At 40.4% G+C, this 26,303-nt stretch overlaps 1 protein-coding gene across 1 annotated transcript in view; it reads right to left on the bottom strand.

Annotated features, from left to right (window-relative positions):
- The window catches only part of LOC126481920 (neuroendocrine convertase 2), a 1,488,910-nt gene that overhangs the window by 925,259 nt on the left and 537,348 nt on the right, over positions 1-26,303 (bottom strand). Inside the window, exon 2 of the mRNA XM_050105880.1 lies at positions 249-353. Within this exon, the coding sequence (XP_049961837.1) occupies positions 249-353 (105 nt within the window). The remainder of the gene's footprint in view (positions 1-248; positions 354-26,303) is intronic.

Raw genomic sequence — 26,303 nt, 5'->3', positions numbered from 1 at the left:
TAAAATATTTTACAGGTTCCAACTTCGAACGTATTATTTGGTTAATAGGTATGACTCAATAACCACATCATTTTCACAGCTACCTTAAATACTGTTCATCCCTCGTTAGCATACATGTAAATGGCGTACACTTGGTCCACAAAAACGGTTTCATTTGGGCAGTCTGTGAAAGCAGAGATAGGTGAAGAGAGGAGAGTAGCAGCAGCAGTTGCAGCGGCTGCAGCAGCCGGCCAGAAGTTTGTACTCACCAGGGGGTCCACCTTGAGGCGGCGCACGTGCGGGACGCTACGCTTGCTGCGAGCGTGCGGCAGCGCGCGGTGCACGAAGTGGAACTCCCGGTCCGAACCCAGCACCTGCAACAGACACCACAGCCGGCCGTTTCATTCAGTATGCAGTTAAATAAAGCGTGAACTCTACGGAAAGGTAGAGCTCACGTGTTCCTTCCTGCGTAAAAATTTGTACAGATATTAATATCTACGAACAACCGCAACAATAAATACTTTGTGGTTAAGGTTGAAGCTTGGTGGCAATATTATGATTTTGGTCTGTTTGCGTAACATATAATGGATAGCAATAATTTAAGTCGGTGGGGGAAGCCACTATGTTGGCAGGACTGCGCAATTCGGGAGAACGAGGGTTGAAACCCGCGTCCGGCCATCCTGATTTAGGTTTTATCGTGAGTTCCCTAAACCGCTTCAGACAAATGCCGGGATGGTTCCTGTGAAAGGAAACTGCCGATTTCCTTCCCCATCCTTCCCTAATTCGAGCTTGTGCTCCGTCTCTAATGACCTCGTCGTTGACGGGATGTTAAACACTGATCTCCTCCCCCTCCAGGATCCCACAGTGTCTTGGAGAGGAAAACGTTATTGTACACAAGTAGTTCTGTTGGACATGTCCGACAGAACTGACGCTTTTCGTATACATCCCATAACATTTCCTTCAGTGTGGATACGTTAATATCGTCCAAACTGTAACGCGAATCAATAACCTACGAGTCGGGTGTTAATGGACGAGGGACGCTGCATTGCAGCGTACTATAATTTGGAAATGTGGGCTGGTCAGGAACCGAGTCCAAATGGCCGAAGCGGTTCTTGGTGCTACAGATGCTAGCCATAATTATCCCGCACGACTTCTCATCAGATAATTTCTCACTTACTCCTCTTTCCGGACTTCCCTCAAACGAAGACGAACTCTGCGAAGTGCATTTGTTTGCCGACGGTGAGAAAAATGTCCTTGATTTTTTGGCACTTCCTTAATGAACGCCGCTGTGATGTTGCCCTCAATCCCAAATAAAGACAATTTTTCTCCAACTTCCTCTGTAGCGTCTTTCTTAACCCACCCCAGAGACAGGGTGATGTCCCAATGAGGAGTTGATCAACGCTTTTTCTACTCTTAGAACCTGTTATTCTCTCGTCTTCAGAATGTCTCTGTGAAAATACGCGTCGGTAATTCCACCGAGTATGGTCATTTGTCGCTCCTTCCTCATCGTGACGTAGGTTTCCTGCTATTCTCCGTAGTTTTGGTAATATTTTTTTTAATAAAAAAGAAACAACAAAAAAGGAAAAACAAATGAATCATTTATGCTCTTTGTATCTACTCCACCTTCCCTATGCTTCCCTCGGTTTCTAGGGAGAGTCAACGTGAGATTTTGGCCAGGCATCGGGCTGTGATCCACGCCCGCTTCGTCCACTCCTTCCTCTCTCTTTTTTTTTTTTTTAAATAAGAGAGAGATATATAGAGAGACAAAGGGATGTTAAGACTCACGGGAAGCGGTAACTGCGGTTTCGAGTCCCGGTCCGGCACAAATTTACAACTTTCGCCATTGCATTTAATTTCACAATGCACTGTGTGCCTGGAAGTCACTAGTTTCCCACGCACCCTTTCCCTTTTCTTCCCATTCCTTTGTTTCATGTACAAAATATCTGTTAACCCTCGCAATACCAAGGGAAGAGCGTACTTTATGCCCACCTTCTGAAAATATCGTTACCTGGTGATCTATTTCACAATTTAAAATTTCCAAATAAATGTTTGAGTTTCATGATTTCTTATTCCATATTCCCTAACTGGTTTAAATTCTTCAGTAAAACTTAACGCTAAAATTTATATCTTGTAATGACACTGAATTTTCACGACAAATGTCATTCTTATGTTCTCGGGTTCAGGACCTTCCTTCCACATCTACACAGAGTGTTTCAAAACTGGACGGCAAAACGTCAGGAATGGACTCCTCATATAACAAAACGACAAACAGTCTAATAAACATGGGCTTTGAAATGAAAACCTTAAGACATATCACCACTTCTCCATGTTACGTACTGTGAAATAAATCAGTTTCAGGTAGTATGGACGGAAACAAGAAACAAATGTCCATTAACAATTGCCAACACGCATACCTTAAGGTTTGTTGGTCTTCGTTTTTTACTGTCTGCATAAAGTGCTACTGTTCCCCTTGTGGCAATACACTTCATGGAAAATGCAATGATATTGCTAGTCTTTTTGTTCCGCACAATTACTCGTACATCCTGTTTTCCAGCAGAAGTCTTAGGTCTATGTCATTCCTGTTTTGTTTGCATTAACAACTCCCACGGGTGCAACTGCAGAACGCTGCCACATGAACGCTATTTCAAGGTTTTCCACCATTTAGCACCTTCACTCCACGCCTTAACTCCTGTTTGTGTTTCAGATACGACATAAAAATATACGGTATAGAATCACCGAATCTCTCCACATTTCTCTTAAATACATTTACGTTACAAGGCTTATTACATCAATAAGTATAGCACATTAACTGTATTTAACACTATGTGAATTAACGTATATTTAAAACAGATTACATTAAAACATTTATAGTGTGCTTTGACTGATTCTCCTAGCGACTTCACTTGACTTCCCAATGTTGCGCAAATATGCGGTAAAAATTTTCAAAATCGATTTCAACAATTGTGACTTATTACAGCAGACCAGAGTTTACTAAAATGCGGTTTTTGTCGACCATGTTACAAGTCAGTGGAATGTAAATTACGAGGAACGACTTCACCAGATGATAATTCAGGCCAAACGCAACTCTATCGTCAGAGCTCCGCAGAGCGAACGCATTAAAGTGACTTCATTTTTTTAAATTTCTGGCGATGAGGATGCAGGACTTAGGAATGAAGTATGTATGTGAACGGCATGTTATCAGCAAGCATCTCTATGGTCTCTACTATGGAACTATCGTAACGTGTAGGCTACAGTCGAACAGGAAAAGCTCATTCTCGCTCTCGAACGAAGTTGCTGACCGTATTGTTTCGACCATACATTCACCGCTTTGTGACATATCTGTACGGCGTGCACCATGCGGGCCAAATATGATCTAAAACCTACTACAAAAATATTTTTGTGTTGATATTTAAACTATACTAAAAATGAGTGGGAATTCAATGTACCGAGCGGTTCTAGGCGCTACAGTCTGGAACCGCGCGACCGCTACGGTCGCAGGTTCGAATCCTGCCTCCGGCATGGATGTGTGTGATGTCCTTAGGTTAGTTAGGTTTAAGTAGTTCTAAGTTCTAGGAGACTGATACTTCTCTCTCTCTCTCTCTCTCTCTCTCTCTCTCTCTCTCTCTCTCTCTTTTCTCTTATGGGACTAAACTCCTTTGGTCATCGGTTCCTAAGCTGCACACTACTTAATCTAACTTAAACTAACTTACGCTATGGACGACACACACACCCATGCCCGAGGGAGGACTCGAACCTCCAACGGGAGAAGCCGCGTATTATTTCTAGATTTCAAAAATGCCTACGATAGCATAGACATAATTAAAATCTGTATAGATGAAACTTTATGTCGTATCAAGACAACTGGAGGAGAAACAAAATTTTAAGGTGTTTACTGGACTGAGACAAGGAGGCGCCGTTTCACCTATTTTATTGAATCTCGTCTTAGTGAAGTTCGATAGAGAATTTATTAAAACTAATCCACACGGGATCCAGATGCAGGAAATGAACATTATTAGACTTGCCTAAGCAGATGATATAGCAGTAATAAGCACTTCCAAAACATAATTAACCAAAATGATGCGAAATTATATCAAAATTGCTGAGAAAGAAGGATTACATCTTAATAAAGAGGAGACAGAATATCTGGTCATAAGTAAGAAAAACCAAAGTGATGCAACCTTGGCTGAAGATGGATTCACTTTCACTTTCAAAACAGTTGACCGTTTCAAGTACTTAGGGAGTCTCTTTAGTAACAATAATGGAATGCTTCATCAACTACGACATAATCGCCTATACAAACAGTGATCCAATACTGTAAACTGCTTTTTTATTCCAGTCTCTGATCACAAATGAATTCTTTAGCGATGACCGGTTTCAGTCTGTAATGACCATCCTCAGATCTTTTTTACACCATGTCCTAAAGTGATACGGCCATAATGACATCGTCAAAACATATAAATGCAATCAGCATAGAATCTATGTGACGTTGCTATGCTGATTATATTTATATGTTTTGACGATGCCATTATGGCAGTATCACTTTAGGACATGGTGTAAAAAAGATCTGAGGGTGGTCATTACAGACTGAAACCGGTCATCGTCTAAAGAATTCTCAGAGACTGGAATAAAAAGACAATAATGGAATGGATATAGAGGTAGATGCCCGACTAGGAACAGCGAACAAAACACTCTTAAGTTTTATCAAAATCTTACAGAAAAGATAATTTAATACTAACTTAAAAATCCGCTTGTATCAGTCGACCTTTATAGCAGTAACATTATACGGGTGTGAAGCATTAATATTTAGAAAGAAAGATGAAAAACTGTTAGTATTTGAAATACTAAGAAAAAGTTTTTGTCCAGTATACGACGAAGATAACATGGAATGGAGGATAAGAAAAATGAAGAAATAAGAGAACTGTACACACACCGTAATATCGTAGATGTGCTAAAGAAGAGTAGGTTGAAATGGGCAGGCGATATAGCACGAATGACAGAAAACAGACTACGTAAAATAGCATTCTGAAGGACAATAGAGGGAACGAGAGGAAGAGGAAGACTCAGAAGTAGGTGGAGAGATAACATTAGTGAGGACACGAACACTGAATGGACAAACGGTGCACACAACAGAACGTAATGGAAGAGGCTTGTAGAGCAGGTGTGTGGTCGATAAGATTCTTGCCACTAGTAAATAAAATAAAATAAATAATAATTTGAACTACGATTTCTCGCTTGACTGCACAAATTCTTTTAACACATTTTACATACCTAACAAGTTTGCAGCAGTGCTTCATTCGCAGAATATGATCTGTGGTCAACAACTTTTTTTAAGGTGGAAAATGGAAAGCGGGAGTCGCGTGACGCTGGTGTTCCATGGAAGTAAAGTGCGACTAAATGGCCAGTTGCAGGCGAGGTGAAAGCATGGTCCGTGGTACTCTTCTGTGTTCTGCTATGTCTTCTGTGATAATAGACCAAACAGTGCAACTAAACAGTCGTTCTAATACTTAAGCAAGTCTCATAAAAGAGAACAGAAAGGTACAGTAAAAGTTACCGGGAGGAAACAGAGGTCGTGTGAAGCTATTGCAGATTATGAGCGGTTGTGTCCATATTCATCCATGGTCCAGTTGTAGGAATGTTTATTTCATTTCAAGTTATTTAAATGTAAATCCAGTATTTCGAATGTGTTTCAGTATGTTTGTGAATGTGCGTTGGCTTGGGGACATCGTGGGAGCGCTCTAGCCAATCACAGTGCTCGTTACTACGGTAGGCGACTACCGAAGTCAATGGAAAGACTGTATGGAAGTAGAGGAGGAGCATCGGGTCGCACAGGACACTGGAGAATTCTGGACTGGAAGGCGCGACGGACGGTCGCAGGAAATACTTGGAGTGTGTTGAGCAGTTTGCGCGTGGTCGGGGAAATACTTGTAGAAATATTTCGTAGTGCCGACTTGTGCACTTGTGAGATATCTATGGCATTTGCAGTGAAGACATAGTATGCGTTTAGAAGTGAATATCTCGCGAGCTTTGTTGTTGCGCATAACTAATTACGTGAAGTAAGAATCTAACGTTTCCTTGTTGTTCAACTTATATTTTATTTAATTGCTGGACCATCGACACCAATAAGTGTTTTACAGTTGTAAGTGGCATTCTTAAATGTACTTCTGCTATCATACTCATCATTTAAACTCGTTAAAATAGTACCTGCAGATTTTATTTAATTGAAATCTTTCATTTATAAATTTCTATGTTACATTCATATGTGATAGGAACCTTTGACCATTCGATTCATGTGTGTATTCTTATTGTATACTGTAGAGTCAGCAGTATTTGGCATGTAATGCGGCAACTACGTATCCCAGTCCCTAGACAACGAAACCAGCCAAAAATTTTAATATTTCAACTCTGAGTCTGAGGGTACGTAGGTGAGGGCCACTATTAATTTTTTGAAAGCCCGCAATTGCTATTACAGGAACGATACTCACAAAGGCAAAAAGGCCTAATGAAAGGTAGGTCTTTGGTCTAACTGATACGCAGTCACTATGGAAAGGGCGAACTAAGAACATTCAGTTTAGATGGAGCAAAAGCAGAACAATTATAATTAAAAGTGAAATACTTTTAAACCGTGGTGTATGTATCAAGTAACCAAAGATAATTATCCACCTTAGAGTGATGGAACTATGAGGAGAATGTTGTGTAAATAGGGACATATACGCTTTATCTACAAAAGAGAGTGCAGGGAAAACAATTGGAGGAACTTGTGTATTGGTAAAAAATAACGTCTGCCGGTGTAGCCGAGCGGTTCTAGGCTCTTCAGTCTGGAACCGCGCGACCGCTAAGGTCGCAGGTTCGAATCCTGCCTCGGGCATGGGCGTGTGTGATGTCCTTAGGTTAGTTAGGTTTAAGTAGTTCTAAGTTCTAGGGGACTGATGACCTCAGATGTTAAGTCCCATAGTGCTCAGAGCCATTTTTTAAAAATAACGGCCTTACGTGAAGCGTACAATAATTGTCAAAGTCACATCCTGATGAAAGTGGTATTAGAATGTCCTATGGAGGTCTGTTCATAAGTCAATGTACGGGTCCAGACCTACTTAGTCTCTCGTGAATCCAATGGTGCTGAAACTGAAGTCAGCAGAAGCTTGAAATGCCACTTTTAAAAAGATATTTCCGAATGAGGGGACTAGCATATTTGACCTCCGTGCAGACTCACAAATGAGAATTGTTTGTACTGGCACTCCGCCATGAAAAAACAATGTAGACAAGCGAGCTAGGCACTAGAATATGACGGAATGCGAAATAGATTTTACACTGAATACGCTGTGGAATGATCTCCTTTTCTAGGTCGTATTTATTGACAATTATAGTACAGCGAATATTCTGCGTGACTAGGAAACTGTGCGGGTCACTCCCGCACACAAAAACATAAAGTATCTGATACAGGAAATCACAGATCACTATTCTTCTGTTACAGAATCCTATTGCATGTTCGAAGCTTAAACATTATGACGTTCCTCGAGGAAAACAAGTTTCTCTCAAAGTGTCAGCAGAGATTCAGGAAAATAATTGTGTGATACACTGATTGCTCTATTCATAAACAACATCCTTCAGATGGGTAGATCTCCTAAAAGCGTTCGATATAGTGCAATATAGTCTGCCATTGATGAATATACGACCATAAAACCTTTGCAAATATGTGATTATTTTGGTAGATATTAGTCTGAAAGAACCCAGTACGTTATACCGGACGAATAATGTTCTACTGAAACGAGAGTAATATCGCGTGTGTCCCAAGTAAAGCGTAATAGGATCGACAAATTTGTTAATATTCCTTAACGATTTATGAGATAAAATCAACAGCGTTATAAGATTATTCGCCAAAGTACTGTTGCCTACAGGAAAGTTGGACGACCGTAGAGAACTGCAGAAGGACTTAGGTAAAATCTTCATTCGATGTAATGAAGTTTCTAATAGTGCCAGCAAATTATAGGTCTGTCGAGAAGAAACTCAAAATGTAGAGAATTACCAGTTCCTAGATACCTGTAAAATTTGGTTTGATCCACTGGAGATGGTCGGTGAAAAGCTGCGGATTTTCTTTTTAATTTATATTTTTCTGTGTGCTACGCCATTTATTCGTGAAGTTTTTCTTGTGTGAGTGTTGCATCATTCTGTTGTATTTACTGAAATGTAAAAGAAAAATCGAACAATTTTTTATTAAATATCGATATGTACATAGTCAGAGGCGAACCTCTATGTAAAGACCGATTATTAATTAAATATTGTATCTCGTTTTATATATTAACAGCCGCTAGTTAACAATTATCGTAATACACAACGAAGGACGGCATTCGTATTTAATGGGATACCAACAATAAGTGGGCCCGTGATGACTGGGTGTTGTGTGATGTCCTTAGGTTAGTTAGGTTTAAGTAGTTCTAAGTTCTAGGGGACTGATGACCTCAGAAGTTAAGTCCCATAGTGCTCAGAGCCATTTGAACCATTTTAGCCAATAAGTGGGCCCAGGAAATGTTTCCGCAGCCTGCACTGTAGCACTACTGATGGGATTTTCCTAGGCTTCGCGCTGCATGAGAAAAGCACCCGTCTGGCCAGCAATGACAGAATTTCATGGAAAAACGCGAGTGAGAATCATGTTCGCAGCCTATGTTTTCAGCTCTCTCACTACGTGCAAAAGACCACTTTTACAGTTAGGTACTTGACATTCAGGAGAAGCTAATATACTGCTAACTGCCTACAACAGACCTGAAGCCCCACGTGAGTATAAATTCGATCCATTCCAGTTGTCTTAAAACATGTACTAAGCAGATGTCCGCACTCTTACAAGACACAGTATTTTTCTTCTCTGTCTTCTTCTACTATAACATATGGTATATACAAATGAACATATTACCAATACTGTAATAATTTTTAAGAAGATATTTTATTTGGGTATGAGACGCAGGGTCGGACATAATTCCCCACAACACAGTTTCACCTTCGTCAGGAGGAAACCCTCCTGTGACTTATAGGAAATAAAAGTAACTGTAGTTTCGACATCTACCATTCCTCCAACTGAAGCAATTTATCCATTTTATATTTATTGTGAACCCCTGTCTCGAACTGCTTGCATTCAATTACACTGATCAGCCCAAAACATTATGAGCACCGAACTACTATCGATATAAACCCGCCTTGGCGATAGCAGCGTCACCAGGTGAGGAATGAGTGCTAGTCAGACACACGCACGTACATGTAGTATCAATGAGCGTGCTGTCCATTTGCAGATCGGGAAAGGCGCGCGATTTATCTGGGTTTGACCGAGAGCAGTTTTTGATGGCCTGGAGGCTCGGCACTTCGCAAACTGCACGATTGTCGGGTGTTCGAGGAGTGCTGTGGCGAGTGTCTTCAGGAGGTGACGAACCCAAGGTGAAACTACGTCCGGAAGTCGTCGGATGTCATAGGCTGGGCAGACTGGTGAAACAGGGCAGGCGGAGAACTGAGGCGGGACTAATATCAGACTTTAATGTTAGGCAGAGTACAAGTGTGTCTGAACACACAGTGCGCTGACGATGGTCTCCGCAGCCGACGACCCATGCACGTGCCAATGTTAACACCACGACATCGCCAACTACGACTGAAATGGGCACATGACAATCAGCACTGGACGTTGGCGCAGTGGCAGAGCGTTTCATGGTCTGATGAATCCCGATATCTTCTTCATAATGCCGATGGAAGAGCGAGAATCCGTCGTCTTCCAGGGGAACAGCACCTTAACACCTGTACTGCGGGACGGAGACAAGATGACGGCGGCTCCTTTCCGCTCTGGGGAACGTTCACTCGGGCATCAGTGGGTCCAGTGGAGCACCATGACGGTCAAGGAGTATCGTACACTGGTTGCAGACCACGTACACGCCTTCATGACGATCATGTTTCCTGACGGAAGCAGCATTTTCCAACAAGACAATGCTCCAAGTCACAAGGCCAGGAGTGTGATGGAGTGCTTCGAGGGGAACAGTGTCCAGGTCTAGTTGATATTCTGATCTCCCAGCTCATGAAATCTGAATCCGATCGCGCACATCTCTGATGTGACTGAACGTGGCGTCAGAGCTCATCGCCCCTTCCCAGTTATCTACGGGAATTACGTGGCTTGTGTGTGCGTGTGTGTGTGTGTGTGTGTGTGTGTGTGTGTGTGTGTGTGTGTGCGTGCAAATATGGTGCTAGTTCCCTCCAGCGACCCCCCAAGGCCTCATTGCCTTCAAGCCTCGAAGCGTCACCGCTTTTAAGCTTGCCAGAGGTGGACAAACCAATTATTAAGTTGGTGATCGTAATGTTCTGGCTGATCAATGTATTTGTTACTTTATTCAAAAAATGGTTCAAATGGCTCTGAGCACTATGGGACTTAACATCTATGGTCATCAGTCCCCTAGAACTTAGAACTACTTAAACCTAACTAACCTAAGGACAGCACACAACACCCAGTCATCACGAGGCAGAGAAAATCTCTGACCCCGCCGGGAATCGAACCCGGGAACCCGGGCGTGGGAAGCGAGAACGCTACCGCACGACCACGAGCTGCGGACTGTTACTTTATTATTAAATTTCAACATCCAGCATTCACTTGGCAAACCATAGCCTACCAATCCTCAATTCTACGGTATTGTATAATCCTGTGGAATTCTGTGGCGAGCCGGCCGCGGTGGTCGTGCGGTTCTAGGCGCTCCAGTCCGGAGCCGCGCTGCTGCTACGGTCGCAGGTTCGAATCCTGCCTCGGGCATGGGTGTGTGTGATGTCCTTAGGTTAGTTAGGTTCAAGTAGTTCTAAGTTCTAGGGGACTGATGGCCACAGCAGTTGAGTCCCATAGTGCTCAGAGCCATTTTGAGCCAATTCTGTAGCTGTTTGTCTTACACCACAGCAAACTCCAACGAAAGACAGTACATTGCTTCTTTTCCTGTAAAGATTGGGTAAGACTTGACGAACGTTTGACGTTGATTAATGGTAGCATAGATTTAGTGGTACGTTGTTGTTTGTTGTTGTGGTCGTCAGTGCAGAGACTGGTTTGATGCAGCTCTCCATGCTACTCTATCCTGTGCAAGCTTCTTCATCTCCCAGTACTTACTACCAACTACATCCTTCTGAATCTGTTTAGTGTTTTCATCTCTTGGTCTCCCTCTACGGATTTTAACCTCCATGCTGCCCTGCAATACTAAATTGGTGATCCCTTGATGCCTCAGAATATGCCCTACCAACCGATCTCTTCTTCTAGTCAAGTTGCGACACAAATTTCTCTTCTCTTCAATTCTATTTATACCTCCTCGTTAGTTATGTGAACTACCCACCTAATCTTCAGCATTCTTCTGTAGCACCACATTTCGAAAGCTTCTATTCTCTTTTTGTCTAAGCTATTTATCGTCCAAGTTTCACTTCCATACATGGCTACACTCCATACTAATACTTTCAGAAACGACTTCCTGACACTTAAATCTATGCTCGATGTTAACAAATTTCTCTTCTTCAGAAACGCTTTCCTTGCCATTGCCTGTCTACTTTTTAAATCCTCTCTACTTCGACCATCATCAGTTATTTTGCTCCCCAAATAGCAAAACTCATTTACTACTTTAAGCGTCTCATTTCTTAATCTAATGCCCGCAGTATCATCCGATTTAATTCGACTACATTTCATTATACTCGTTTTGCTTTTGTTGATGTTCATCTTATATCCTCCTTTCAAGACACTGTTCATTCCGTTCAACTGCTCTTCCAGGTCCTTTGCTGTCTCTGACAGAATTACAATGTTATCGGCGAACCTCAAAGTTTTTATTTCTTCTCCATGGGTTTTAATTCCTACTCCGAATTTTTTTTGGTTCCTTTACTGCTTGCTCAACATACAGATTGAATAACATCGGGGATAGTCTACAACCCTGTCTCACTCCCTTCCCAACCACTGATTCCCTTTCATGCCCCTAGACTGTTATAACTGCCATCTGGTTTCTGTACAAATTGTAAATAGCCTTTCGCTCCCGGTATTTTACCCCTGCCACCTTCAGAATTTCGAAGAGAGTACTCCACTGGCAGTGGTACGTTAGAGTGTTGAAAGTCATTTTATTTTGTGACACAGAAGTTTCACTTACTGCAGTACAACGCAGTAAACCTGAAAGGTTGATGGATGCTGCAAATGGACGACGTGGTCTCTTGAAGTATTTATAGAGGGAATATGACGCCATATAGATAACAGCGTTTCACGTGATGATTTTATTAGTAATCACTTTCGGCACCTTAAAACTATAGTCGTCTGGCCTGTGACTACGTGTTGTTTCAGAGACTATATACGAAGCAACAGGGTACTCAGTTTAGAAAAAAGTCCACGATGAAGACAAAATACCGATTCAATAGAGTCTTAGTCGCGCTGCTTTCTGCATATCGTATTCTCTGTGACTAAAACTCGAGAATCCGCATCGTCCATTCTGAAACTTAATGCTTCCTGCAACAGCCCACATGTTTGTCATCGTCTCTCCTCAAGATTCTACAGAATGACGAAGTGTAGACTGTAATGACACATAACAGTATCACAAATTCTAACTTCTGGCTATTAATTAATCGGTATTATCGCTACCTTCACCTCCGTACAAGTGGTTTCGTCCTCTAAGAGCAAGCAAATACAGTGCTATACATGGCTACTTTTAAGCGGTTGTATGGCATATATATGACGGGTAAATGTTCTTGACCTGCTAGAAAGTGAGTAATAATGCATGAAGCGTATGTATTAAATGTTGCTATTAAGCGGGGTAGAAGTGTCCCTTTTGGCTAAGTAATTTCTGGAGTTCGGTTAACAAAAAGAAAAATTATTTTCTTGCTACGGCCACTGTCTTTAGCAAACCACTCTCCTATTGGATTAATCGTCATCTGCTGGGAGATGCCTGACGAATAATAAATTAAGCAAGTAAAACCCAGTTTTCTTTTAAGATAGATTGGTATGACGAAAAATTAAAAATAGGCAAGAAATGCTCAATATGCGTTACACTATCGAAATAACTATGGCATATAATGATTTACAGTAAATGATAGTAAAACCAGAGCCTTGAAAATTTCATAGAGCGTTCCTATAAATGGTAAAAAAAGCTTTTTTGAAACAAACAACCGGCTGCTGTTGCTGAGATAAACCCAAAAATGTGCAGTACTGCACTCAGTTTATATTAACAGTTAAAGATAAAGAAAGCAGTGGAGACGGCAGTGTTTTTTACTTTGTCTGTCGTACCTTTTTCCGTAAAATCTTATTTCAGACACCAAATTGTAACATCGTTTTTGATTATACACTGGAATTTCTAGAAGAGAGCAAAACAACGAAATGAGTGAAAAACACAGTAGAACAACTTGCGAAGCAACGTTCAAGAGAAGAGTACTACCTCTCCCTTCCGTATGCTAATTTCATTTGTGTGTATCATCTTTTATGGCGAAAGGAGACAGAGAAGAAAAATTCTGCGTCTTGTAAGAGTGCGGACGTCTACTTAACGTTTGTTTTAAGACTGCGGCTGGAATGGATCGAATTTCAGGTCTGCTATGAAACAAGCGAAGCAGATTGTCTCTGGGATGGATGAGTGGGAATGGAAAAAGATGTAATTCCGCGTCAGTCACGAAGTTTAACTTAATCCACTATACATTTCGATGGTTAACCATCATCATCAAATTAAAGGCGTTCTCTACATTGATGTTGTTAATAGAAAGTATTGGTAACTTCGCGCAGAAGCAAGAGAGGCGGCCAAGAGGTTATGTTGCGATTTCCACTGTTGATAATTGGACGACTAAACCACAGAACTTATGGATGTACCGTACCGCATGGTTTAAAAAAAATGAAAGTACTTACAAAGCAAGGGAATCAGTATTTGTGCTGCATTCTGTCGCTAAAAATCGCAACTCCTTCCGACTCAACATGAGATACTCACTGTTGTTATGTTGCAAAGAAGTTACATTATTCACCAAAGTTGTTAAGTAAAGTCTTTGGTTTCAAGCTTCTTTGGCGAAAAATGTGATTTCTTTGGTATACAGCTACACTGTATCAATGATGCACAGTGGGCTGCAATGGCGATACTTATAATACCTTTAAACCATCTAGTATCTTAAAAGTTCTGTTACACATTCATTCAATTTGTCAGTAATAGAAATCGCAACGTAGCCTCCACACCTCACCCCACCCTATCCCCCTCCCAAATGCTTCCGCGCAAAATCACTAACAACAACCATTTAGAAGACGCCTTCCACCTGAATATGGTAATTTCTCATAGTAACGTGTAGTGGATTAAATAGAGCTTTGTGATTGATGCATAAATATGGTTTTTTAATCTAATTGCTTGTCGCAGCCCTCAAAACATAATCTACAATGGATGGGATTGGACGCATGAGATTGCACGAGTGTGGTTCCAATAGTTGCCCGATAAATCTGGCCTGAACGCGAACGTTTGAACACCGCAGAGTTTTAATAGGTCAGGTCCTATTGCGGGGGAGGAGGGGGGGTGCGTAATGACTTTGCCTGCCACCAGTCATTGATCTGAGTTACCCAGTCGGATACAGGAGGATTTGCAGTTTAACGAGGTTTCCAATCCAAGAGGAAACTCGGCATTTTTGACATTAATAATCGTTGCCAGAGATAGAAGAAGCAATAAAGATAGAAGGAAAAGCCTATGATCGACTGGAAAGGGAACCTTGGTTCTTTAGATTTGCTGTCGTTCAGTGAACCACCAAGTGGTAGCAAAAACGTGTTTTGGTATAAAGCTATTTTAATTGGAATAGATGTCTGTCAAAATTGTGATACTGGAACTTACACATCTACATAAACCTTTGAACTTCCGTTCATGATCTCCGCTCTCTGGTCCTGCCAGACCACTCAGTACTGACTGATCACGTGTCATTTACCACTGGCGCCATTCGGTTGCGATATGGAGTGGTACAGTTTCTTATTCAACTAGACTTAATGACAACTTCCTGGTTTACATCGCAGGGTTTCATAGAGTGAATCATGTTGTATTGTGGATAGTGATCCACCTGTCGTTGGGGACTTTGTCGTCAGCAGCACTTTTGGTGTTATTCGAGAGGAGTGAGCTATTTGCTGGCACTGGGTTTTAAGCTCTCATTTCTTATTCTCATCATCATCGAGAAAACAACATTTCGCACTAATCAGGTTTGTCAACACGAAATATTTACGCTTAAATCATATATCTCACATTTCGCTAAAGAAATTTTCTCAGTGGGAGTAGATTTAGGAAATCCTTGCCGATTTACGTTTCTCAACCCCTAAATAATAGCCAAGTCGACAATACCATCTGAGATTGCGTACGTTACTACTGAGAGACTTTTTTCATCACTTGGGCTCTCTTGGGAGACCAATAATAGCCCGCGCAGCCAGAAGGTTTAGAGGCCAGTTACAAAACGAACACTGAGATGACATTCCTCCAACTAACTGTTTTCATCGAAACTTACTTTCTTGCTTCAAACAGCATGATCAGTACTAATGGACTTGCAGCGTGAGAAAGCGTCCACTGAAAGCTAAATAATATAATGATTACATATCCTTTGCTACCAAATTCGAAAGAATTATTTCTTTTGATCATTGTCACGACATGCCGTTACATAAATATTCCCACACGACTGTAAGGCATTACAAAGAGCATTTGGTCAAAAATATTCCGCTTATTAACGACACGGCCCTTTAATTTACAGTAACACGGACGGTACAACCTCTGTGACACACAGAGAACATCTGGAGTAGGTTAACTCCGAAATACTACAATAACTGTAACTTAATAACGACGCCTTTGCTTTGAAAACTTTTTTCGTCTACCCCTACAAAAGCCAGATTCGTAGAAAATTCTATCACAAGAACACTGTAATTTATAAATTGCTAGCCGAATATTAAATGTGACGATTCCTGAAATCTAAATAAAAATGGAGTAATATCGTGAACGAAATACACGTTTTATGAGGCTATTTCAAATTAATACTAAAATTTCACATAACTTCTAATGACATATCATTTACGACCGTAACAATTAAATGAGCTCTTACGTTAGTCTTGTGCTGATAAACTTAAGATAGCTGCGAAGTATTAAAATAACGTACCAACCCTTGAATGTACGGGGAGAACTTTGCATCTGAAAAATTTAGACACACGTACAGTGTATTGTTTTTCACCTCAAGATTGTGTACAAGACGGGTTCTGTCTTGTAAACTATTAACTGGAGCATATCATTAATATAAAACGTCAGTTGATTCTACAGAGTAAGTACAAAATTTATTTGCAGTGATATGAAATAAACTTTGTAAGGTCTCTACATCTCCCACACAACTATCTCTTTATTCACATGAAGTGTTCAGTGCTATTGATAAGGGATTCCAGATAGATTCCGATTTATGGATTTCTGGAAGGCTTTTGACACTTTACCACACAAGCGGCTCGTAGTGAAATTGCGTCCTTATGGAGTATCGTCTCATTTATGTGACTGGATTTGTGATTTCCTGTTAAAGAGGTCACAGTTCGTAGTAACTGACGGAAAGTCATCGAGTAAAACAGCAGTGACTTCTGGCGTTCAACAAGGTAGTGTTATAGGCCCTTTGCTGTTCCTTATCTATATAAACGATTTTGGAAACAATCTGAGCAGCTGTCTTCGGTTGTTTGCAGATGACGCTGTCGTTTATCGACTAATAAAGTCATCAGAAGATCAAAACAAACTGCAAAACTGTTTAGAAAAAATACCTGAATGGTGCGAAAAGTGGCAGTTGACCCTAAATAACGAAAAGTGTAAGGTCATCCACATGAGTGCTAAAAGGAACTCTCTAAACTTCGGTTACACGATAAATCAGTCTAATCTAAAAGCCGTAAATTCAGCTCAATACCTAGGTATTACATTTACGAACAACTTCAATTGGAAGGAACACATAGAAAATGTTTTCGGGAAAGCTAACCAAAGACTGCGTTTTATTGGCAAGACACTTAGAAAATGTAACAGACCTAATAAGGAGACTGCGTACACTACGCTTGTCCGTCGTCTTTTGAAATACTGCTTCGACGTGTGGGATCCTTACCAGATAGGACTGACGGAGTACATCGAAAAAGTTCAAAGAAAGGCAGCACGTTTTGTATTATAGCGAAATATGGGAGAGAGTGTCACAGAAATGATACAGGATTTGGGCTGGACATCATTAAAAGAAAGGCGTTTTTCGTTGCGACGGAATCTTCTCACGAAATTCCAATCATCAACTTTCTCCTCCGAAAGCGAAAATATTTTGTTGACACCGCCCTACATAGGGAGGAACGATCACCAAGATAAAATAAGGGAAATCAGAGCTCGTACGGAAAGATACAGGTGTTCACTGTTTCCGCGCGCTGTACGAGATTGGAATAATAGAGAATTGTGATGTTGGTTCGATGAACCCACTGCCTGGCACTTAAATGTGATTTGCAGAGTATATATGTAGATGTAGATATGTGCTCAGTATGACTGCAATCTTATGGAATTTCATCTTAAGTCGCTTTGATAATCATCTCCTTCTCTCTATAGCTACATGATGTTGTAAACATTTAGTCAATGAATGCACACAACACTGTCGAATTTACGTTTTCATGCTATTTACGTTCATTGATACCAAACACACGATAATCATATTTATTGTGTTAATAACGAGTATGTAACACTGTTACACTCGCTTTAAATATTCTATAAAATTTCACAGATGGCAAATAGTAACTTGTAGATCTTTCAAACATAACTGAATGACATACTTATTTAGTCACTAAACTCTCGTCACGGACTGACTAAAAATATAACGACTTCGTGGACCAACAAAGTTTCAATTGATCGTGTAATCGCCTGCGACTAAGAGCGCCACGCCTGTTTATAGAGGCATGTAGCATAGGATTTAAACATAACAAAGATAAATTGAAACCTATTATGTTTCAGATAATTACATAAAACATAGAAAAAGTAATAAACACGAAAAGAACACAAGCAGTGAAATTACGTATCATAACTGTAAGATAATAATCAGAAAGTGGCAAAATAATAAGTAGTACTTAATGAAAAGGAAATTTTAATGTACATTGGGATTTTCAAAGTCCATCAAGAATTTCCTGGAAGGTTACATTTTATGATTCCGATATTTCATAAACTAACATGTTGTTTTAGGAACGTTATACATTTTTTAAAACAGGAAAGTGATTGATTCAGAAAACAGTAATATTTTTGACATGAATGTATTTTTCCATTCAAATAATCTGGGACACGAAAATGTTGAAAGTGAATAGCTTCCGGAATACTAAATTTTTCGAGAGAGTAAAACGACCGTCGAAAGAGAAGAATGAAGATTTTCAGAGAAGCTGTCTTAAACGAAAAAAAAAAATTATTAGAAAGATTGAATTCTGAAGTTCACGTGTTTACATGTATCGTCAATTATCTTTACCTCTTTAAATAAACTGGTCCTACATGAACTATTTACATCAGAGTCATCGAGTGTACATTATCCTTTGAATACCGGAGTTTAACAAAATATTGCATGAATAAGCATTTAGACCCCCCCCCCCGCCCCCCCATGAACCATGGACCTTGCCGTTGGTGGGGAGGCTTGCGTGCCTCAGCGATACAGATAGCCGTACCGTAGGTGCAACCACAACAGAGGGGTATCTGTTGAGAGGCCAGACAAACGTGTGGTTCCTGAAGAGGGGCAGCAGCCTTTTCAGTAGTTGCAATGGCAACAGTCTGGATGATTGACTGATCTGGCCTTGTAACAATAACCAAAACGGCCTTGCTGTGCTGGTACTGCGAACGGCTGAAAGCAAGGGGAAACTACAGCCGTAATTTTTCCCGAGGGCATGCAGCTTTACTGTATGATTACATGATGATGGCGTCCTCTTGGGTAAAATATTCCGGAGGTAAAATAGTCCCCCATTCGGATCTCCGGGCGGGGACTACTCAAGAGGATGTCGTTATCAGGAGAAAGAAAACTGGCGTTCTACGGGTCGGAGCGTGGAATGTCAGATCCCTTAATCGGGCAGGTAGGTTAAAAAATTTAAAAAGGGAAATGGATAGGTTGAAGTTAGATATAGTGGGAATTAGTGAAGTTCGGTGGCAGGAGGAACAAGACTTCTGGTCAGGTGACTACAGGGTTATAAACACAAAATCAAATAGGGGTAATGCAGGAGTAGGTTTAATAATAAATAGGAAAATAGGAATGCGGGTAAGCTACTACAAACAGCATAGTGAACGCATTATTGTGGCCAAGATAGATACGAAGCCCACACCTACTACAGTAGTACAAGTTTATATGCCAACTAGCTCTGCAGATGACGAAGAAATTGAAGAAATGTATGATGAAATAAAAGAAATTATTCAGATTGTGAAGGGAGACGAAAATTTAATAGTCATGGGTGACTGGAATTCGAGTGTAGGAAAAGGGAGAGGAGGAAACATAGTAGGTGAATATGGATTGGGGGACAGAAATGAAAGAGGAAGCCGCCTTGTAGAATTTTGCACAGAGCACAACATAATCATAACTAACACTTGGTTTAAGAATCATGAAAGAAGGTTGTATACATGGAAGAACCCTGGAGATACTAAAAGGTATCAGATAGATTACATAATGGTAAGACAGAGATTTAGGAACCAGGTTTTAAATTGTAAGAATTTCCAGGGGCGGATGTGGACTCTGACCACAATCTATTGGTTATGACCTGTAGATTAAAACTGAAGAAACTGCAAAAAGGTGGGAATTTAAGGAGATGGGACCTGGATAAACTAAAAGAACCAGAGGTTGTACAGAGATTCAGGGAGAGCACAAGGGAGCAATTGACAGGAATGGGGGAAATAAATACAGTAGAAGAAGAATAGGTAGCTTTGAGGGATGAAGTAGTGAAGGCAGCAGAGGATCAAGTAGGTAAAAAGACGAGGGCTAGTAGAAATCCTTGGGTAACAGAAGATATATTGAATTTAATTGATGAAAGGAGAAAATATAAAAATGCAGTAAGTGAAACAGGCAAAAAGGAATACAAACGTCTCAAAAATGAGATCGACAGGAAGTGCAAAATGGCTAAGCAGGGATGGCTAGAGGACAAATGTAAGGATGTAGAGGCCTATCTCACTAGGGGTAAGATACATACCGCCTACAGGAAAATTAAAGAGACCTTTGGAGATAAGAGAACGACTTGTATGAATATCAAGAGCTCAGATGGAAACCCAGTTCTAAGCAAAGAAGGGAAAGCAGAAAGGTGGAAGGAGTATATAGAGGGTCTATACAAGGGCGATGTACTTGAGGACAATATTATGGAAATGGAAGAGGATGTAGATGAAGATGAAATGGGAGATATGATACTGCGTGAAGAGTTTGACAGAGCACTGAAAGACCTGAGTCGAAACAAGGCCCCCGGAGTAGACAACATTCCATTGGAACTACTGACGGCCGTGGGAGAGCCAGTCCTGACAAAACTCTACCATCTGGTGAGCAAGATGTATGAAACAGGCGAAATACCCTCAGACTTCAAGAAGAATATAATAATTCCAATCCCAAAGAAAGCAGGTGTTGACAGATCTGAAAATTACCGAACTATCAGCTTAATAAGTCACAGCTGCAAAATACTATCGCGAATTCTTTACAGAAGAACGGAAAAACTAGTAGAAGCCAACCTCGGGGAAGATTGGATTCCGTAGAAACACTGGAACACGTGAGGCAATACTGACCTTACGACTTATCTTAGAAGAAAGATTAAGGAAAGGCAAACCTACGTTTCTAGCATTTGTAGACTTAGAGAAAGCTTTTGACAATGTTGACTGGAATACTCTCTTTCAAATTCTAAAGGTGGCAGGGGTAAAATACAGGGAGCGAAAGGCTATTTACAATTTGTACAGAAACCAGATGGCAGTTATAAGAGTTGAGGGACATGAAAGGGAAGCAGTGGTTGGGAAGGGAGTAAGACAGGGTTGTAGCCTCTCCCCGATGTTGTTCAATCTGTATATTGAGCAAGCAGTAAAGGAAACAAAAGAAAAATTAGGAGTAGGTATTAAAATTCATGGAGAAGAAATAAAAACTTTGAGGTTCGCCGATGACATTGTAATTCTGTCAGAGACAGCAAAGGACTTGGAAGAGCAGTTGAATGGAATGGACAGTGTCTTGAAAGGAGGATATAAGATGAACATCAACAAAAGCAAAACAAGGATAATGGAATGTAGTCTAATTAAGTCGGGTGATGCTGAGGGAATTAGATTAGGAAATGAGACACTTAAAGTAGTAAAGGAGTTTCGCTATCTGGGGAGCAAAATAACTGATGATGGTCGAAGTAGAGAGGATATAAAATGTAGGCTGGCAATGGCAAGGAAAGCGTTTCTGAAGAAGAGAAATTTGTTAACATCGAGTATAGATTTAAGTGTCAGGAAGTCATTTCTGAAAGTATTCGTATGGAGTGTAGCCATGTATGGAAGTGAAACATGGACGATAAATAGTTTGGACAAGAAGAGAATAGAAGCTTTCGAAATGTGGTGCTACAGAAGAATGCTGAAGATTAGATGGGTAGATCACATAACTAATGAGGAAGTATTGAATAGGATTGGGGAGAAGAGAAGTTTGTGGCACAACTTGACCAGAAGAAGGGATCGGTTGGTAGGACATGTTCTGAGGCATCAAGGGATCACCAATTTAGTATTGGAGGGCAGCGTGGAGGGTAAAAATCGTAGAGGGAGACCAAGAGATGAATACACTAAGCAGATTCAGAAGGATGTAGGTTGCAGTAGGTACTGGGAGATGAAAAAGCTTGCACAGGATAGAGTAGCATGGAGAGCTGCATCAAACCAGTCTCAGGACTGAAGACCACAACAACAACAACAAGCATTTAGAAATTTTATGCACTCGTAGTACAGGCATTATGTTTATGATAGACAAAACAGAATGTACTAGCTGTTTACTTAAGGAGTAAGATTGTAGCAAGTGGACTATTCCACCACTCTACGTTTCAAACAGATACGTTTATGAAGTATTAAGATTAAAGCGCCAACAACCTATAGATGTGGCGCTACGTAGGACTGTATTAAACGTGAGTATACGGAATACAGGAATGCGGGTTTGGGTTACGAGGATTTGATTGTTAAGTGTATCTTACCGCTAACTGACTGCATGGAAACGGTTTCGTTCAGGTATTACCTTTCCACTTCGTTCTTTTTTCTATGTGACTATTTTTGTCTCCATTTGGGCACCAAACCAGTTATGTAACATATATTGGTGAGAACTGTGTTGTGCAAATAGAGTCTGCGTCGTTCTTCTAGTGGTGTCACTGCATTGCGAAAGTTAAAATTTTAAACTCGATATAAGAATATTATTTTAACAGACTACGGTTCTGTGGCATAAATTAATCACAAAGTTGTAAGATAGAGTAATAGACATATTATTGCCGCGGCGCTCTTGGTACATATGCTAGGAATCGCAAGAGCGTGAAAATTATAACTGTCAGATGCATGATATAACACTGACTATCTTACGATATTTCAATTTGTTTGCTGAAGTTTTGATGGTTATAATAAACAAGTAGTACCGAGAGCAATGGCCGAAGGGCAAGGGTCGATAGTCCTTAACGTGAAGTAAGTGTTGTCCTTTTAAGCGAAAGCTGTGGAACGGCGGGCCAGGCAGGGTGTTAATTGATCCTTGAAGCCTTAAGCGTCACATAGACTTGGGGGACTAACTTCCCCAGGAATTTTGCTGAAGTTCTCTCTCCTGCCTGCTCCACTCAACTTGTTTTACGAGAAATTAATTACAGGTGCTGGTGGCATATTGAATTTACTTCTGCGTATGATCGGGGCTGAAATAAATTCTGTAAGTAGATGTTTTTGTTTTTATGATAATCAACGCCATGTGGCCCCCCTGCTGGTTAATATTAGCATCTACCTCTGCAGCATTTCAGGGAAGGGGGAAAAAATCGTTCATGGAGATAGATAACGTAGCAGAGACAGAAGTATACTGATTAATGAAGCTGGGATGAAATATGGTTTAAAAGTAAATTATGGCGTCCTACGTTCATAATGGCGTCAGGCACAATAAAATAAATGGAATACTTATAACCGGAAAATGACACAAGACGATCGATGCAAGGATTACATCAGAATTACAATGAGCCATTCGTTCCTGAGTTTCTGTGAAGGGCGATACGATGTCTAGCATATAAACACACTTAGTAATTTTGTTTTGCGTTTTATTATGTTCAGTACATGATTATTCTGACTGTGAACTGAGCAAATGAACGTCCCCGAAAGATTCGCTTCGATTTTGATCTGCTTTGAGTGTGTTGTAGTGTGGAGCAAATTAAGAGACCCACATTTTTCTTATAGGTGCCTATACGGCCGTTACAGGTGAGAAACTCCCTTGAAAAAAAAATGAGTTTAATATTTCTGAATGAATACCGTTGAGACGCAAACACGTATAATAAGAGACTATAGCTGGGAAATATGCTTAAAAACCGTCCGCTGATGCTTCGGCAGATGAACACCCCCTAGTTTTCGAGACACAAATGAAAAGGCAGATCGCTTTACACAGCAGCTTAAACCCTCAGGGCTACACAATGTTATTTGGGGCTACACAAACCAAAGAAGTATGCAGAAAGAAAACACAAAGCGCCAGCGCACAATCAAAGATGATAAACATCAGAAATCATAGAGACTCAACTATTTAGAACAAGTGAGAGACAACACAAGGACAGAGTTATCGCCAATTGCACACTCTTTGGTAATTAATATTTGACTACTGGCAATTCTCACATCACTTGTTTTTGGTATTGCTGTGGCGCTAGTTTTTTTTAGACTGTTAGTTGTCTTTCTGCATACTTTCTGGTTCGTGGATGGCGTAGCCACGATCGAAGACTGTTTAAGGTCTATGCACAGACATCTTTCGTTTCAGCTGTATCTCGAAAGTGACGGTGTTCTGTCTCCGAAATATCGACGGTTATTGCGCATTTTACTCGGCTGCGTTCCCGTAAATTATCTCAACTTTTAAGAGTTATCTGTATGTCTTCGGATTTACGATACTCAACGGAATTTTTTCTGTATATTGTATAATGAGAATCTAAAGGTGGTGGAAACGAACTACAGTGTATGAAAAGTGTTGCGCAATGTTTTGGCTGGTAGCAGATACTGTGTGAACAGAATACAGTTGTAGAGGGCTAAGACATTGCTTGTGATCGTTGTTGGTTATTCACGGTGACTGGCTGTGAGTATGGATGTGAGGGAGGCACGGCTTCGTGGATGGGGAACCTCCACACCACGAGGAAAAAGCTGCAAATAGTGCATTCACGAGTTGGCGTATTATGAAGGAAGAACTAACAGATATGCACTGAGTAGAGAGTGAGTCAAATACTGACAGCTCACAAGTGCAGCATACTGAGCGTTAATGTTGTTTATGATTCTTCATGGACAAACTGAGCAGTATGAAACAGGAAATAAGTGATTGAGAGGTCTTAGCAATACATACGAACTGTATTATTTGGTTCCTGCCTTTCCCTTTCGCTAAACAAATCACTCTGAAAACTTTGATATGTACATGCTAATTGCGGCATTTGCAGTAACAATCCTGTTTACAAACTACTGCTTGAAATTCAATAGCAAAATGTGGTATTTAAAAAACGATGAAATAATATGTACAGATCCTAAGCAATTATTTTGGCATACGTTCACCTGTGTATCACACTATATGATGCTCTTCAGACGTATTTCTGAAAAAGAGTAAGCTTGTTTTAATAAAATACAAAATCGATTGTAGTACGATGCTTGCATTTTTATTAAACCACCATATTCTCGCAACCCATATTAACGTTGTAAATAACTACTATACTACAATTACAAATCTGAAATGTGCATTGAAAACTGACATTACAAGTTAAGTGATAAACTTATTTCTTCGCGTACAGAACTACGATTCCTTGAAACTCCAACGTTTCAATTGCATAATGGCACGAAGCTGCAGTGGTTGTGTCAAATGAAACTGTCATAACTATAGAACAAAATATTTTAGCCTTGATATACCGTTGCTTGGCGAAAGCAAAGAAGTGCAGCCACTAAATCCCACGGGAGCCAGAAAGCATCATTCTCCCACATGAGTCTTTTTCAGTTATTAATATCTTTATGGAAAGGTCCTGCTAGGAAATATTTCTTGATATAGTTGTTTAAGTTTGGCTCTTCCAGTTTCGAGAATACTAACAATGTCCTTTAGATTTACTCCCCGTTTGTAAGAATTGCTTTGTCGACACAACAGATGACAGAAGCAGCAGGAGACTAGCACAAGAAATATTGGAATTCCTGGCCAAAATAAGTCTACTAGTAAAAAACATCGGCCTTATTTTGAGGCAGTAATTGAGAATATGCGTTTGAAGTACAAAATTTGATAGAAGTGAATCATGGAACCTGACAAAACCGGCAGAAAAAACAGTCCATGATAACATGCTGTGTCCCTGCTACCAAGAAATTCTCAATCCAGTCAGAGATCGCACTTGATACCCCTTGGATCGTACTTTCCTTAAACGCTTTTCGGAATTGAAGAAATACTGCATCCACCCGGCTGTCTTAATCCATACCATTCAGGATGTAACGCGACAAGTGCGAGATGGCTTTTACATTACCTAGTAAAATCGTTCTGAAGACAAGCGAGAATAAATAGTTGTTTATTTTCAACAACTGGGTTGACAGACTTTGCTATCACCTTCAGATCTTCAAAAGTTTTGTTACAAAACTTGTGTATTGTGAGTTGTAACCTCACGCGAAGCTGTCACGTTAGTGGATAAAATGTAGCACGTTATTCAAAGATGTGTCAGCTTATATTGTACATGTTTTGTAACAAAAATTTTGAAGACCTGAAGATAACAGCGAAGTCTGTCGAAACTGGTTATTGAAAATAAAGAAATATTTATAAGATCTTGGCTTTAGAAACTTTTTACCAAGTAAAGCAGATCACTCATTCTCATTTCTGAATATACGAAAATTCAGTCCAATGTTGCATTGCCAATTATTTAGGCAACTGTGCTAGTTGGCATAGAGGAGATCTATTTGTTCGAGATACATCTACGTGATTACTCTGCTATTCACAATAAAGTGCATGGCAGAGGGTTGAATGAACCACCTTCAAGCTGTCTCTCTACCGTTCCACTCTCGAACGGCACGCGGGAAAAACGAGCACTTAATTTTTTCTGTGCGAGACCTGATTTCTCTTATTTTATCGTAATGAACATTTCTCCCTATGGCGTTTGAGGATATATTGTAAGATTCTACAAAATATGTCTGTGGGACATGACGGTCAGTGCTTCATGAAAAAATTTCCGGCTCGCCGCGGAA

The sequence above is a fragment of the Schistocerca serialis genome, chromosome 5 (assembly GCF_023864345.2).
Source record: "Schistocerca serialis cubense isolate TAMUIC-IGC-003099 chromosome 5, iqSchSeri2.2, whole genome shotgun sequence".
Lineage (NCBI taxonomy): Eukaryota > Metazoa > Arthropoda > Insecta > Orthoptera > Acrididae > Schistocerca > Schistocerca serialis.
Note: the sequence above shows the minus strand (reverse complement) of the source record. Positions and strands in the feature narration are given on the sequence as shown.